The sequence below is a fragment of the Rhinolophus sinicus genome, linkage group LG12 (genome assembly GCF_036562045.2).
Source record: "Rhinolophus sinicus isolate RSC01 linkage group LG12, ASM3656204v1, whole genome shotgun sequence".
In the NCBI taxonomy this organism is placed as follows: Eukaryota; Metazoa; Chordata; class Mammalia; order Chiroptera; family Rhinolophidae; genus Rhinolophus; species Rhinolophus sinicus.
The window spans coordinates 18206137-18221080 of record NC_133761.1 but is presented as its reverse complement, the minus strand read 5'-3'; the positions used below and the strand labels follow the sequence as shown (position 1 = coordinate 18221080).

At 36.5% G+C, this 14944-nt stretch overlaps 1 protein-coding gene across 7 annotated transcripts in view; it reads right to left on the bottom strand.

Annotated features, from left to right (window-relative positions):
* Positions 1–13222, bottom strand: part of TRPS1 (transcriptional repressor GATA binding 1) — a 238476-nt gene extending 225254 nt beyond the window's left edge. For 2 of the 7 annotated variants that reach the window (XM_019747366.2, XM_019747369.2), the window contains exon 1: positions 12743–13222. Coding sequence is in view for 1 of the 7 variants with exons in the window: in XM_019747368.2 (XP_019602927.2) it covers positions 12092–12101 (10 nt within the window). In the remaining 6 variants the exon portion in view is untranslated. Of the gene's footprint in view, positions 1–11203; positions 11330–12091; positions 12483–12742 lie in introns of those variants that run through there. The other 5 variants (XM_074316276.1, XM_074316275.1, XM_074316278.1 and 2 more) reach the window with 5 other exon arrangements.
* Positions 13223–14944: the final 1722 nt, after the last annotated feature.

Genomic DNA, 14944 nt, shown 5'->3' with positions numbered 1-14944 from the left:
GGCTCTTCCATTAGATTCCAAATAGGTAAATTAAAAAAAAAATTATCCTTTGAAATAGCACATTAAATATGATTTGAAATCATCACATTAGCTTAATTGCACAACACAGTTTTGATTACCCTGGACCAAAGTTTTGGCAAAATGTTCGCCTGACATCACCAGAACCAAACACAGACATGGTTGGTTGAAATGTCCACATTTCTACCAGTGGAGACAACAAAACACTATTAAATACACACCACCAGCAGTGGAAATAATGCGCTCTCTCAGAGTTAATTCCACTTTCAGTGACTAGCGTGGGTGATGTGTTAGGGATACTTAGTTTGCAGTTTGGTATCTATTTCTTTAGGGCCAGATGCATTTATTTCAAACGAAAATATTTTTAAATAGTCTTTACGATGAATGTGCAGGGCTATTGATTCTAATAGCAGCCTTATTTGTTTTACACATAACTATAATTTAAGGATGCCCATCATTTAAGTAAAGCAGTTTGCAAAAAATAAAATAAAATACAGATGAAACCAGAGAAAATTTTCTTTATGCTAAAATATTTTTACACTAAAATATATCAGGTTAAAATCTCCGCTATATATACAAGTTTAATTTTAACCTTGTGCATTGCCAGTATTTTATATTTTCTTATTACTTTTGGAAAATTCCACAGGACTACCTTAAACTGATTTCAAAGATGGTTAAAATATTTTTCTTTTTCTGTCAATCAAATTTTTAGAGACAAATTGCCCAAGTCACAAATGACAAACAACTAAATGTCATGTTATTTTACACCATTCATAAGTTTTGCAATTAACCTCAAAGAATAAAAAGATGATTTTCAAACACTACTCTTTTTTGGAGTAAAAATAAAACTGTGCAAATAACATAAGAAAGCATTTCTCCATAATGAATCCTAAAAATGACCAAAACATCTTATCACAGAAAGGTGTGGAAGAGGAGCTGAAATAACTTATCTCCCAATTTGATATTTCAAAATGAGTTTCTGAAGAAATAACACAAAAGTAAAAAATACAAAGTTAATGCAAAATTAATTTTCATCTTATCAGAAATAGCAAGGATTCTATAATAAAACGCTAAAAAGATGAAGTATTTCTTGTCCTTTCAGAAAAGCTTAAAAAAACAAAACTTAACATTTCAAAATCAATGGACTTCAAGCAATCCAAGAGAATTTGGAAAACATTTCTCTAAAAACCAATCCAGAACGCAGGATGTCAATTTGGAAATAATGGAAGGATATTTCGTTTTAAAATTCGAAAACTTTTTAAAGACAAAAATTCAAGTTAACATCCCAGTGATTAACTCAGGGACTGCTTAGCCAAGAACAACTTTCGGCACTTAAAACATAAAACTGTCAGTTTCCTCTGCTTGGAGACAAAACATACAAAAAGCAAACATTCACTGCTATATTTTCCTAGACGTGAAAGACAGAACTAACTTTTATAAAAGGTGAATGCTCTGAATATTTCTACCTATTATTATATTTATGCCGTAGCTCCAAAAACCAGTTGCTAATTCCAAACCTCATCCTTAGTGGATGGCTACTATTCTAGTGTACATTACTCCCTAAATCTTCATGGAAACACAATGATTTATTGAATGTCATGGAATCAATGTACAAATATGTTAAGCTGCCTATGCTTGATGTTATTGCAGATAAGCTACCATAAACAGGTAGAATTCTTTACTAAAGCCCTCAAAGGGATGATAACATGATAGCTAGCATTCTATTTTTTGCAAATCTGAAGTATACTAACTGGGAGAATAATGTAAGTACTCTCTTTCCCGAATCAAGATACATTCGTTTCAAGCATTATCTGTGATCAACTGGTCAAATACATATTTGTAACTTGGACTACAGAGTTTGGTGGAAGCACTGAATAACTAAAACTATCTTAAATCTTTTTGCCAGAAATATGTCACAGTCGGTGCTTACAATTGTTTCAAAATTATACCACAACTTTTTTTAATTTCATTCACTGCATTTCCTCATACAAATGGAATGGCAAAGGCATGCTCGACAGCAAACAATAAAACCAAATTACTGTTTTACAATATATAAGCTTCTTCCTCTTCTTATATCACCCCCATAAAAATATAAATATTATATTATAATATTTATAATATAAATATTATAAAGAAATGTAGATAAAAATCCTACAGCTGTCACATTTTTCCACTAAAAGGAAAAATTCTTATTTCTCCATAAACTGAAATATTAGATCCCAAAAAAGAAAAAACAAAACAAAAAAGAAAAACAAACAAACAAACAAAAAAACAGAAAAAACTGTTAATAAAGCATGGCAGAATAATCCAGAGGAAGCATGCTTGGTCTCAGCATAATTTTCCTTAGCATCCTGCAATGAACGACATCACGCTGCCCGTGATCTCTGCTTACTCTGAAAACCATCCAGAGGATTTTCAAAAAGGAAAAATTCTAGTTGGGCTTTCAAATGCCAAATTAACTTACAGGACTTCTACTCCTGAAGGAAAACAGCACAGTAGCATAGTTGAAGCCAGAGAATGCTTTTTGTCACGCAAAGCCGGAACTGATCAGTGTGACTCCAATGGGGTTTATCTAAAATTCTCAAGTACCACAGGCAAAGAGGTCAAAAGTTTTCTATGTCAAAAATATATAAATAAATAAAGCCATATATATATATATGTAGCAACAGTTCCTTACATTTTAATGGACTGAACAATATTGAAGTCCCCCTTTCTTCAGCTATCTCTCTTTTTAAATAGGAACTGAAAATGGGAAAAACAAAAAGAGGAAAACCTGTTTATACTCATATCGAACCTATTTTCCATTTCTAATCATCATTGGTCTTATTTTTTTTAATTTTTATTATTACCTACGATACATGGATTTATTCAGGTAGTGAGATGAGCATGTATTCATAATTAAAGGTTAACAATGATGCATTGAACTATTCTGGGAGTGTAAAGTACATGACAGGTGTGTACATAAGTGAAACACTAAAGAGTTAAATATCTGACAACGTGAACATGCAAGATCATGTACATATATTTACACAGAAAATGTGTACATTATGATTTTTACTACTGACCTAAAATCTTATGAGCGGCAGCTTTCCTACTTAAAACCTGTCAGAGTACAAAGAAAAGGTAAAAAGTAATTAGGGCATTCTTTCAAGAATATAAATTGGCTTAAGAACAGGACATTTAAAAGTAGAATAAACAGTGATGGGATAGAGTAAAATAAACTTTATTGTAATTGAGATTTAGATGACAATGACTTTCTTATAGTAATTTACCATATCTTACATCCAATGAATGTAATGCAAATTTGTTCCAAATGTAAAGGAGAAATATCTCTTACTATTTGCTTATAAATTAAGGAAATTAATGTCCTATGTTATTCATGACTAGGGAGAATAATTGCTTACACTAGCCACTTCTACCTAAGTTATTTTCTAAAACTTACCTAAGTTTGCATAACTGAGGGGCAAAATTTGCAATAATCTTTAAAAAGAATAACTTCCAATAATAACCTAAAGACAGAATTAAACATAACCATTTGTGTTTTTCAATTTATAATTTAAATTGATTTATTAACATAAAAATTCAGGATCCAAATACAGGAAACACATGATTTTAAAAGATCTCAAAGGTATATCTAGAAATAATTGATAAAGAATTATTGATCACTCAACAATTAGGCTAATAATTGAGAAAATGTAATAACGTGGGCCTTGATTAAAATCAATATATACATATGACCAATCTTAACTTCCATCAGTTGAATGGTACCTTTAAAAATTAAAGTGAGCTACAGAATCTCTTTCAAAAATGTTTAATGGTGTCAAAAAGTAAAGCAGAAACAAATGCCAAGTCTCTTTTAGAAGCTTTTATATGTTCGGAACTACTTAATAATATTCAGTAAAAACAGGCTGATGTATTTATTTCTACATCTTTCAAGAGCTAAAGATGATGTGTGGATAATGACATCACAGAGAAGTCATATGTAGAAGTTGGTTTTTAATTTATTTTGCCAATCCTGCCCTCATTTCAGAACCAAAATTATAATTAATTAACCCTCAAATAGGTGATGTGATGTGTTAAGTAATTCATATGTATATATTTGAAAAGACTAAAGTCATTTCAAAAAAATATGTAATATGTTAAAATTCCATTCAGTCCCTGTAATGCAGAAACATTCTATATGAGCGATGCTATAGATATGTGCACGTACATCTACGCACTAAGTTAATATGAAGTCACAATTTCATATGCTGCACTTGTGTACAGCTCAGAGAAAAATAAAGTTAAAACTAGATCAGTAATGCTTGATCCCTATGCACATGAAGTGTATCGGGTAATAGAAATTTAGATTCCACAAACTAACTTCTGCCGTATGTATTTACACTATAGAGGTATCTGATCTCAGATGTAATACATGTTTCTATAAGGAGAAATTGAAATAGTGATTCACAAGAATTCACTGAAAGCCATATTGTAGAATCTAATCAAGAAGCACATGTTCTATTATAAATGTTTGTTGATGTGTATGCTTCATAAATTCTATCCAGATTCTACAAGAAACCTCTGAGGCAAAATCTTTTCTATCTCTTTTTTCTACAGCTAAAATATATTTAATGTCTAAATAGCAATTGTGGTGTGTAGATCAGCCTACACTGGGTTCATTCTTGGTTGTTATAATACTCAATTTAATAATATAGTATTAACGCATTTTTAAGGCTTGGGACACATACATTAGATACTATGAATATGCTTATTATTCTTTATAATACTATACTACTCACTACCATCAGTACAAAGTAATTAACAGATAAAGCAATTATAAATGCAAATAATAAAAGAACCATGCTCTCTTCAAATAAAAGAAAAAAATAAATAAACTATGGACAATTGTATATTTCCTTCTAACACTATTTACTATAGAAGGCTTAAAGAGCTGACAATGAGTCATTTGTTTATTCAAGTGTTAAATAAATTGAATATTTAAGTTAATTTCTGACTTACTTAAAAGTATTTGGAACACTTTCCAGAACCTATTTTGACTGTGTCAATTACCTAGATACCAAAGTTTTTGTATTGTGTTGCTTGATGAAGTAGGACATACAGCAACCCTCAAAACCAGTATTACAAGCCTGGCAAACAGCATCACATTTGGGTGACGCACAGAATCCATCACCCTAGGGAAAAACGCTATGGTCATAGTACGGAGTTTACATGTCCCATATTATTTCTACATAACGTTTTGAAATGATAGAATTGTAAAGTATAAAGTGCTGTCCCATAAAGTGCTATTCAGAAACAGCACCGTCACTTAACTGCTCTTCTCAACAGAAATGGGACTCAAGAAAAAATTATCTTCAGAAGCATTTCTTAAAATACACTGAAAGGTGGCAGTTTGATTTAGAGTTCTTTTTGTCATTTCTTAAATTTCTTAGTAAATTCAGAATGGATATTAGTATTCTGATGATAGCTTCATTATGTTTAAACACCATACTCATTTTAAAGTCCGAGACTTTATAAAGTAGCTCACGTAGCTCCTTAAAAGATTCATGTTTAAAGCGTAAAGTTAATGGTTTAGCATATTAGAGTCCACCACAAACGTGCATCTATGTACTATCAGTCCACATACAATACATACATAAAACACACCTACAACAGCATGCACACAGAGCAAAAATAATTTAAACATAGGATAGCTATCCTGGATACTTCAAGCATTTGCAATCATGTACACTGCTAGATTTCCTCTTATATTATAGGTATCCAACTACTAACTACCCCAAAATTACACATATCAAAATATGTTACCTTTGTTCAAACAATACTGCAGTTCATTATATAACATAAAGTGTCATCCTTAATCGCTCAGGAACCAAGATAGTGGTGGATTCTTGGAGCAGGAGTGGTGCAGAATAGTTTGAGGCAAAACTGAAACATATTGTTTAAGTAAACCTTAGGGGAGGGGATCATATGCGCAATTGATGGATTTTTTTTTTTGTATCATCTTCCACAAAGCCTCTCCAACCCCTCCCCACCAGTGAAGAGTAAATAAACTGCTGATATTAAAGGATTGCAGCTCTAAACATCTCCCTCTGCTATTTTTTTCTTCTTGCTAAACTTTATTACTGTTCCCTCAATTTAGAATAAACCAACATTCACTAAATGAAAATGTATTAACAGAGAAACCCGTAACTTGAAAATCATGCTTGAAAACTTTGTAAAAAGTAAAACACATCAAGACTTACTCAAAGACACTCTCGCTATGCTGATGCGAGCAACTTATAGCTTAAGTTTCTCAAGTTTTTCCTGACAAATCCTTAAGGAAAGAAGTAATTAGGAAAGAAAGAATGCCTCTGATTTGAAGTCAAGTCTATAGCTGTCACAAGAAAAACTGAGAAATGCATAAGGTAAATCAAAACTGTCAACTTTCTGCACAGAGAACACTTCCACTTCTCTAAATATGCAAAATGCTTTTTATATGATAATTATAAATGCCTTAAAAGGCATTTTAAGGTATCTGTGTGATACCTATTTCTCAGTATGTATTATTTCTAAAATGCACTGTTTAAAAACAAAAACAAAAAAAACCCTCTCAGAAGAAAATTGGGATTAAAAGCGAATAAAATCCCAGAAAAGTCACCAAAAGATTTAAACCATGTTCACATCAGATAGTCCTCAGTTCTAACCCATCAAATGGACAGAGGGCCCCATTTCTGGGTAGAGTGTCTTTCCCCAAGGAAGGAAAAACTGGCACAAATCTTTTTGCCCTCCTGAAAGATTTCCCTACTTGCCAGCTTCTGAAGTTGCCCTGATGTCAATCAATATTACCAAGATGTCTCTTAACTGGAAAGGGTTCTGTTTGCCTGTGTAAGATCAGGAAGAGAGAAAGTGACTATTCAAAAAAAACAAAAAAAAGAACAAAAAACAGGACGGAAACTAAAATCACTGTGTAATAAATAGGGTTAAAAAAATCATCTAAAATTGCGAGAAAAAAAAGAACCGCCAGTAGAGACAAACTGACCCTTAAAATTAACGCTTTCCATCTAAAAATATATTTTTGGAAAGTTTCATCTATTTTCCTTCCTCTGCACATAAAAATGATTAATGTTACAATTAAACTTCCACATTTCAGGCTGTTGCTAACAGGTGTAGCATTCTTTATATAAACATATTCACTGACCTGTCGCCATTGATAATCTTAATTAATTCATTTCAATTGAAACAAAAACAAATGTTCTTTTCCAAATAAGAAAGAAATAACGCAACACAAATACCCACCCTCCCCAAAAACCCAACAACTGTTTAAGTTACGGTAACCTGAAATGCACCAGCCATCACAGAGAGCAATTGGAGAAATCCAGCAGTGTTCAGCAGGAAAGATTTTTAATAACAGATTGAAAAACAAGAATAAAAATAACTACATCAACAGAGCCTTTCTTCCTCAGGCCACAAGCCCGTTCTTACTTGAACTTTTTTTTTTTTTTTAAATGGCATTTTGGCCACTAAAACCAATCCAGAACATTATTAAAAGTTAAAAGCTACCAATTACTTCTGTCTGTTCTTTTAAAGCAAAGTTTGGCATTACGTCAGTTGGTTTAAAGAAAACAAGAAAGAGAGAGAGAAAGAGTAGGAGAGAAAGTTTCCTGCTTGTATAAACTAAACCACCAGGGAAGGTGTCTAGCCACTTGTAAAGTATTTACTGTAGGTTTTTAAAGAGCTAGAAAATTTTTAAAAATTAAAAGTTTTCTTTCTTATTTTTAATGAGACATACTTAGGAACAGAAAGTGCAGCCTTAATGTCTTCTTTGACATGTTTGGATGTCATTTATATTTCAATCGTAGCTCTGAATCAGAAAATGATTTGCAATGATGCTTCATATTTGATACACATATAATTTCATCTTTTTTTTTTTTTTTTTTTTGCTATTTGGATTTGTGCTCTTGGGGGGTAAAAAGTGCGATGACAAAAAGTAGACATTGCTACTGTAATAGCCATTATAGCTGCAGTGACCAGTCAGGCTTCTTTATCTAACTCTTAACAATTCAAATAATTTTCATCCATAGCTCCTTCTGCAAGTTCCGTGCGGAGGTTTCCTTAAGTCTTAAGCTCTCTTTCTAACCTAAATCAAGTTAACATTAGTATAACCATCACAAAACCAAACCAAAGACCAACAAACTCAGTTTCCAGGGAACTGAGAACCACGGGGTGATATGACAACCCTAAAGGTAACCATAATAGCAACATTAAAGACATTATAAGGGCCCTATATAATTAATCAAATATCCTACACAAATAAACAAATGGTTTAAGACCCACTTATACTCCAGGATAAATTTTTAAAAGTGGTTATTCCCTTTGCAGCACTGTTTGCTACTGAACAGTAGGATAAAATAACACTTGGAATTTAACATATGTTTAATCCAATAGTTAAAGCTTTTAGGAGATAAATAAGTTTGATAATTATAAAAACTCTGCTCAATTTTTTTCAATGTAAATAACTGCAGTGTGTTAGTCTGCTCCATACATGAGAATTACAAGTACCCTTAGAGAATTAGATTAAATTTCTACTTGGCAAAGGCTATAAGAGTTTCTTCATATTTTATCTTAGGGGGAACCCCACAATTCCATAAATCATGACTATTATAGTAACAAAGAATTCACTTCTTTCTTCATGATGATATCAAAATATGAATGTAGTTATCATACAGATAAAGTAAAACCAAGTCTAGATATGCTGTCATTAATTTCCCCAAATTCCAATAAATAAAAAAATAAGGAAGAGAATGAGTAAACAAGTCTCAGAATTAGTTATCAATGATATTAGCAGTTATAACCAGCAAAAGGGGGAGAGAAAGAAATCTCTGTTACCTGAAAGCTTGGCCCAAGATGAACAACAGAAAGCAAGTCCATAAAACTTGCCTGTTTTTATCAAATTGATTGTCACTTGTGAGCTGCAATATTTGGGACAGAACTGTCTGAGTTTATAGTTTTCTATGCCTGCCAAAAACAGATGCAAACTACCACACTAGCTGTCCTGCGGAAACTAAATTAAGCAAAGGCAAATACCAAATGGAAAGTTGTCAGTCTGTTGAATGAATGGCTTCATTTTACACACCAGAGAATATCTTAATAAGAATATGTTTTAATGTGCACCAGTCATTTTATTTTAAGTGCATCACTTATTTTAAAAATAATAATTTTCCCTTTAAATCAATGATAAATACCTGCCCTTAACTTCCTTAAAGTCTAATTTGTTGCTTCATTATTGTTTGCTATAAAAAGGATATCTACTTTTTTTAAAAAAAGTAATTTTTACATATCTGTATTATGGAAAATATTTAAAGGCCTGTTATCAATATTTGTGCTAATTTCCAATTCAAAATAAAGTTCTAGCTCAAAAACAATTTGCTACAAGTTCTTTTCAAACTTTCAATAATGTCTATTTACATCAACAAAGAAGGGAAGACAGGAGTTTACTAAAATATAACACCTTTTGGCATTCTTAATAGAAATATGCAGATCATTAAATGCAAATTGTGATATTTCTCTCTCCCCACACACACACACATCAAATAATAACAATAATATAATAGAAACATCACTGAAATAGTAGGATGTTAAAAGCTGCCTTTTCACAGCTGCATTCATTTCCCTGTTTTGAAGGTTTTCCTGGTGAATGAAGATTTCCTTATGTGTATCAGAGAGACCTACACTATGGAAATCAGAGTAAACTCAGAAGTAATATGTGACTTAAAAGAAAAGTAAAAAGAATACTGAAAATATGGTAGACGCATGTGGAACTCACTTATGATTAGCATACTAGTATAGATTCTAACTGGTTTTAAGCAAAAATTTTATAAAATCATTTAAAATGTTAATCGTCAAAATGCTGAGCTCTAAAATCAACTCAGACTTCACAGCTAATAGGACACTTCTTACTTTTAATGTTACCTCTAATAGACAAAGGACAACATCTAAATAGCAGCAGACTCTTAACAGAGTCTAGAATTCAAAGGAGTGACAAACTTTTTTGTAAGGAACTTGTTATATTCCACCATTTATTTGAAGAGTGTCAGACTTAGTTATTATGTGTGGGAAAGTATTCTACACATATACATGCTAACATACAACAGATATATCGGGAAGCCGCACACATCAGCTCACCAATGGGAAATAATAGTTTGCCAACAGAGTATTAATGAAGCTTCGGAATGCCTCACATTTAGAGAAATCAAGTCGTAATGTTGGCTTTAAACTCTACTTCTCCTTGAGGAGTTTTATTTTCACATTATTAATATCCAGAAATAATCATCAGGCTTTAGCATATTAGTGGCCCTGTATATTTAACTGAAGCTACAGCTGTTTCATCCCAGGGTAAAACTCTAAAAGAAAGTTTAAAAAATCTGAGGAGAGACCAGCTCCAAGAACGATATGTTTGATTTAAGATTAAACACGTCATTAATAAACTTTCACTTAAAGGTAAAAAAAAAAAAAAAAAAAAAATCCTCAAAATGTTGCTGTCATTTCCAGACTGTCCTGTCAGCATCACAACTTACAGGAAATGCTTCATCTTCCCATACAAACCCTGTATTTATTCACAACCCTGGCATACTTGAGGAAAGGAAAAAAAGGCCACACCATTTTAGAACTAGTTGGTTTTTTTACATTAACCGGTGGACTATCTGAGAAAGTGTTCAAAGCAAATGAGCAGCATGTAAGAAACTTCACAACAGTGAGTTCAGAAACTTTCATTCTCATTTTGTCCACGTCAAGAACTGGCTGCGCGCATTACTTCCCTTTGCTGCTGCCCCTTGCATTTTTAACTCTGGCAGCCTTTTCTAAATGATCAACTTTTCCTAAAACCAGCAGGAAAGAAACATGATGCCAGCAAGATCCATAGGTTTTAACTTAAGAGCTGGAGGGCTTTGAAGACTGGCTGGAAGTTTCCTATTTTATTTTTACTTTGAGCAATCAAATGTTTAGCCAACGACCAGGCCTAGAGTTATCACTTCTTTGTAATTTTGTCTCAAGCCCTGTCTGTGTTTTCTCTTTGTATTTAGTACCCCTCTCAGACCCTTTGCTGTTCACCTGGTGAGTTTACAAAGTTTAATGAATCTACAAAAGTTCAATGAATCGGCCTAACTTCTCTGAGATTTAACTTCTCCGCTAAGATTCTCACTTCACTTACCTCACTTAAAAGTCTAGCCGTGATTTTCCAAAATAGGATAAGGATGAATATTCTATCATAATTTTGGTTCATCATTAAGATCCATCGCTCTTACTCAAAAACTTTCATAGTTATCAATTCTGAGGCCTAAAAAGATATGAGGAAGTAAAGCAAGACCTAAAATTTAATAACTCCACGATTCCCTCTGAAACCCACCAGTCCTTCTGGCCCTCTAACTTAAATGGTTTTAGAGTCTTAGGGCCATAAAACACTTACTGACTTCCCAGGGGGAAATGGGGAAACACCACCATCTCACACAGGTACTAAGAAAAAAGCTTTCCCAGCCACAAAAACAGCTTTGCACTTCAAACAACTCCCACCTCTGCCTCACCCTCAAATTATGCATGGGGTCCTGTAATCCTGGAGTTATTTGAGGGGACAGCGGTGTTTGCCTTGGCCTTTCAAAGATGCGTTTCTCTAGAACCCAAACAGGAACTAGACAGACGGCAAAGCGCCGGTCCGCCTGGATGTCCCACCGCTGTCAGGCATTTAATCACCGGCCAGTGTCTGCTGACCCGCGCATGGCGCATCATCCGCACCGCAGAGGAAGTCTGCCCCTTCCTCAGCTCCTACGGAAGCGCCGGGGCTGCAAGGCCCTGCCACATGGCACGGACAGGGCACAGACCCCTCGGCCAAGCTGCCCTGAGCCGCGCACAGGCGGGTGCACCAGGGGATGCGACAACCCTCCTTCTCCAGCCCAGCTGGGCCTTTAAGGGAAAAAAGTTTGAAGCCAGGCTTTGCAAACTCTTCAAAGGCAACGCCAGTCCGGTGCTGTTTTTCCCACCTTGGGGACCACACGAAGGCCCCTCTCTGAGACCCTCCCGACCTTCCCAAGTTCGCCCAACTTACTACTCTGCATGCTGGTGCCTAGTCTGCTCCCCGCTTGTCAGGAGCCCCAGAAAACTTGCAGCAGCGGCGGCGGCGGCCCCTCGGGTCCAACCACCACCAGCTCCTCCGCTGCGCCCGGTAGGAGAGAATTAAAATCAGCCAGAAAGAGACAGCGAGGGGGAGTGGGGCTGCGAGGGGGAGGGGGCACCGGCCTGAAACTTCTTTTTTTGGCAAATGGGGATTTGTTTTTCCTCCTCCCCGGCGGCTGAACTTGACCCTCCTGACTCCAGGGGCTACTGCAGTTTGAAGTCGCTTGTTTCTAAGGCTCAGATGCCTTAGACCCACCAAAAGGAGGAGAGGAAGGGGGGAAAAGAGAGCAGAAGAGAAGAAAGAAAGAAATCACACGCGCAAAAAAAGAAGAAAGAAAACGCATGTGAAACCCGAGAAGCCTGCGCTTGGCTTTCTGCACACTCTCCCTCTGCTTTTTTTTTTTTTTTTTTCCCAAAGAAAGTCACTTTTAATTCCCAGGGCTCCCCGCTCGCGATCGCCCACATTTTGCGCACACACGCGCGGGCGCAGCACTCGCGGCGCGGCGCCCCGGGCCCGGCCGAGGGGCGCCCGCGCCCCCTTCGGCCCCTGGCCCCGCGGCCCGCCCGGGCCTCCCCTCCTTACCTGTTGATTAATCGTCAAGAACACCCTCGGCAGCCCGAAAGATGGTGGCGCGGCGGCCAGAGCCATGAACCGTCTTCTGTTGTTTGCAGAGTTGATCTTGGATTATTGGGGGGCGGGGGGGGAGAAAAAGGTCTTTCCTGCCTCCCCCCCTTTTCCTTCCCTCCCCCCCTTTATATAAAAAAAAAAAGAGCAAGAGAAAGAGAAAGGAAATAGAGCAAGGATGTGCCCGGTGCCGGGTGGGAGAGGGGAGGGGGTGTTGTTTTTTGTTTAAAAAAAAAAAAATAGGAAGGCGAGAGAGCGATCGAGAGGACGCGGGGACTGGAGAAACGAGCAGCACCAAAAAAAGAGGACGCTTGAGATTGCAGTGAGATCGGGTCTTTATCAGAAATGTTATCGCTTGTCAGGACCTCAGTCTCCGCGCATTACGTCAGTTTCAAGACACCAACACTATTAATATCAAAGGAGCCTTCGCGGAGGAAAGCGCCACCCCAGACCGAGCTCCCTTAAAGAGACAGCGCGCGCCCCCGCCCCGCCGCCGCCGCCGCCGCCGCCCCGCCCGGCTCCCAGCACCCGCCGCCGCCGCCCGCCGGGACCGGCCCCAGCCGCGGCCACCCGGCTGCGCGAGAACTTCGCCCGAGTCCGAGCGCTGCAAATGAGAGCTGCGAGGTGCAGGGACCCGGCTACCTTCCCGCCCCGCCTCTCCCCCCTCCTCCTCCCCCACCCCCATGTGTGAACGTGCGGGCTGGAAACGGAGGAAAAATCCTAAAGCTTTAGGAATAACGTGATAAAGATAAAGACCTACCTTTGGAGGGGGTGGGGGGCAGATGGGCGCCAGTGCGAGGCCGCCAATTCGATGGTCCCAAAACACTCGGAGATGCTCTCATGAACAATCAAAAGAACTCTAAAAGTGCTTTTACCTTTTCGGATGTTACTTTCCCTTCTCCCTCCCAATTAAACGACGCAAGATTGTGTGTGTGTGTGTGTGTGTGTGTGTGTGTGTGTGTGTGTGTCCCCTCCCCCGCCTTTTTTCTAGGACAGAGAAGACTTAAGACACCTAGTCTGTGGTCTGTGTTTGCCATGCATCTGAGGGCAAGAGGGCTTGAGGAGAACTTGAACTCTATCCTGAGTTGGAGAAGTGCGGACTGAGGTTGCTATGGTTTTCTGGGCGAGGGAGAAGCTAGCGAGCTCCGTGGGTGCTTAAAAGGGATACTACAAAATAGATAAAATGGGAACATTATTCAAATGCTGCAATATCAGTACCTGCGGCTCCTTGGGGCTGTAGTAACCGATAAGGAACTCTGACTTAAGCATGATACTCTCTTTACTACTCCACATCTCCAAATACTCTCATTGTTAAGTAAAATTCCCTTAAAATAAGTTACTGAATTGAGCGGGGTGTTTCTTTTTCCTTTTTTTTCTTAACTTCTAAAAATCAACAATGCATAAAACAGTACCATGACAGGATTCAAAGCATAGTAGGTGTTAAAAACTAAGTAAACATTTCTTGGGAGTTTGGACTTCATTTTCTTCAGTTGGGTGACTTTAAGTGGCATGTTTTTCCTCTAGTGAAAAGCAGTTTAAACTAATTTTGTGCTAAAAGAAGAAACATCTTTCCTTCTGCAAACTACAAAATGATTAAAATCAGAATTTTAGAGAGGTACAATCATGAATCTGTGAACTGAAGATGAAGTAATTTCCTCCAAAATATATTTCACTAAATGATTCTTGCATCTTTTAAAAGATGAATATATATATATTTTGAAACATACTATTATCAGAAATGAAAAAGCCAATCAATTTTTTTTTTAACTTAAGCATATGCTCTTAGAACCTTACTACTTTTTCTGGAAGGTCTTCATTTCTACTTAATATACCTTAGTCAGATAGATACGTGATTCCTTTTTGTCTCACTTTTATTCCAGAATTTTAGTATCATGTTCCATCACTCTTTATGAATAGAAAAAAATAATAATTATTTTGCAATAGAGGAACTAGTCAGGTAAAAGAGTAGTCAAAGTTTCACAATGAGGCAAACAATATATTTCCTAAAGGAGTGGGAAGACAATGAACCTTATATTCATGGAGTTATTCATATGTTAATATCAATTTAAATTAATTTGGGAGCAGCTTGAGATTTATATATAGTTCTGCTTGCAGGGAAAATTAATATCAAAATCTTCAGTAAATCCCATAGTCAACTAC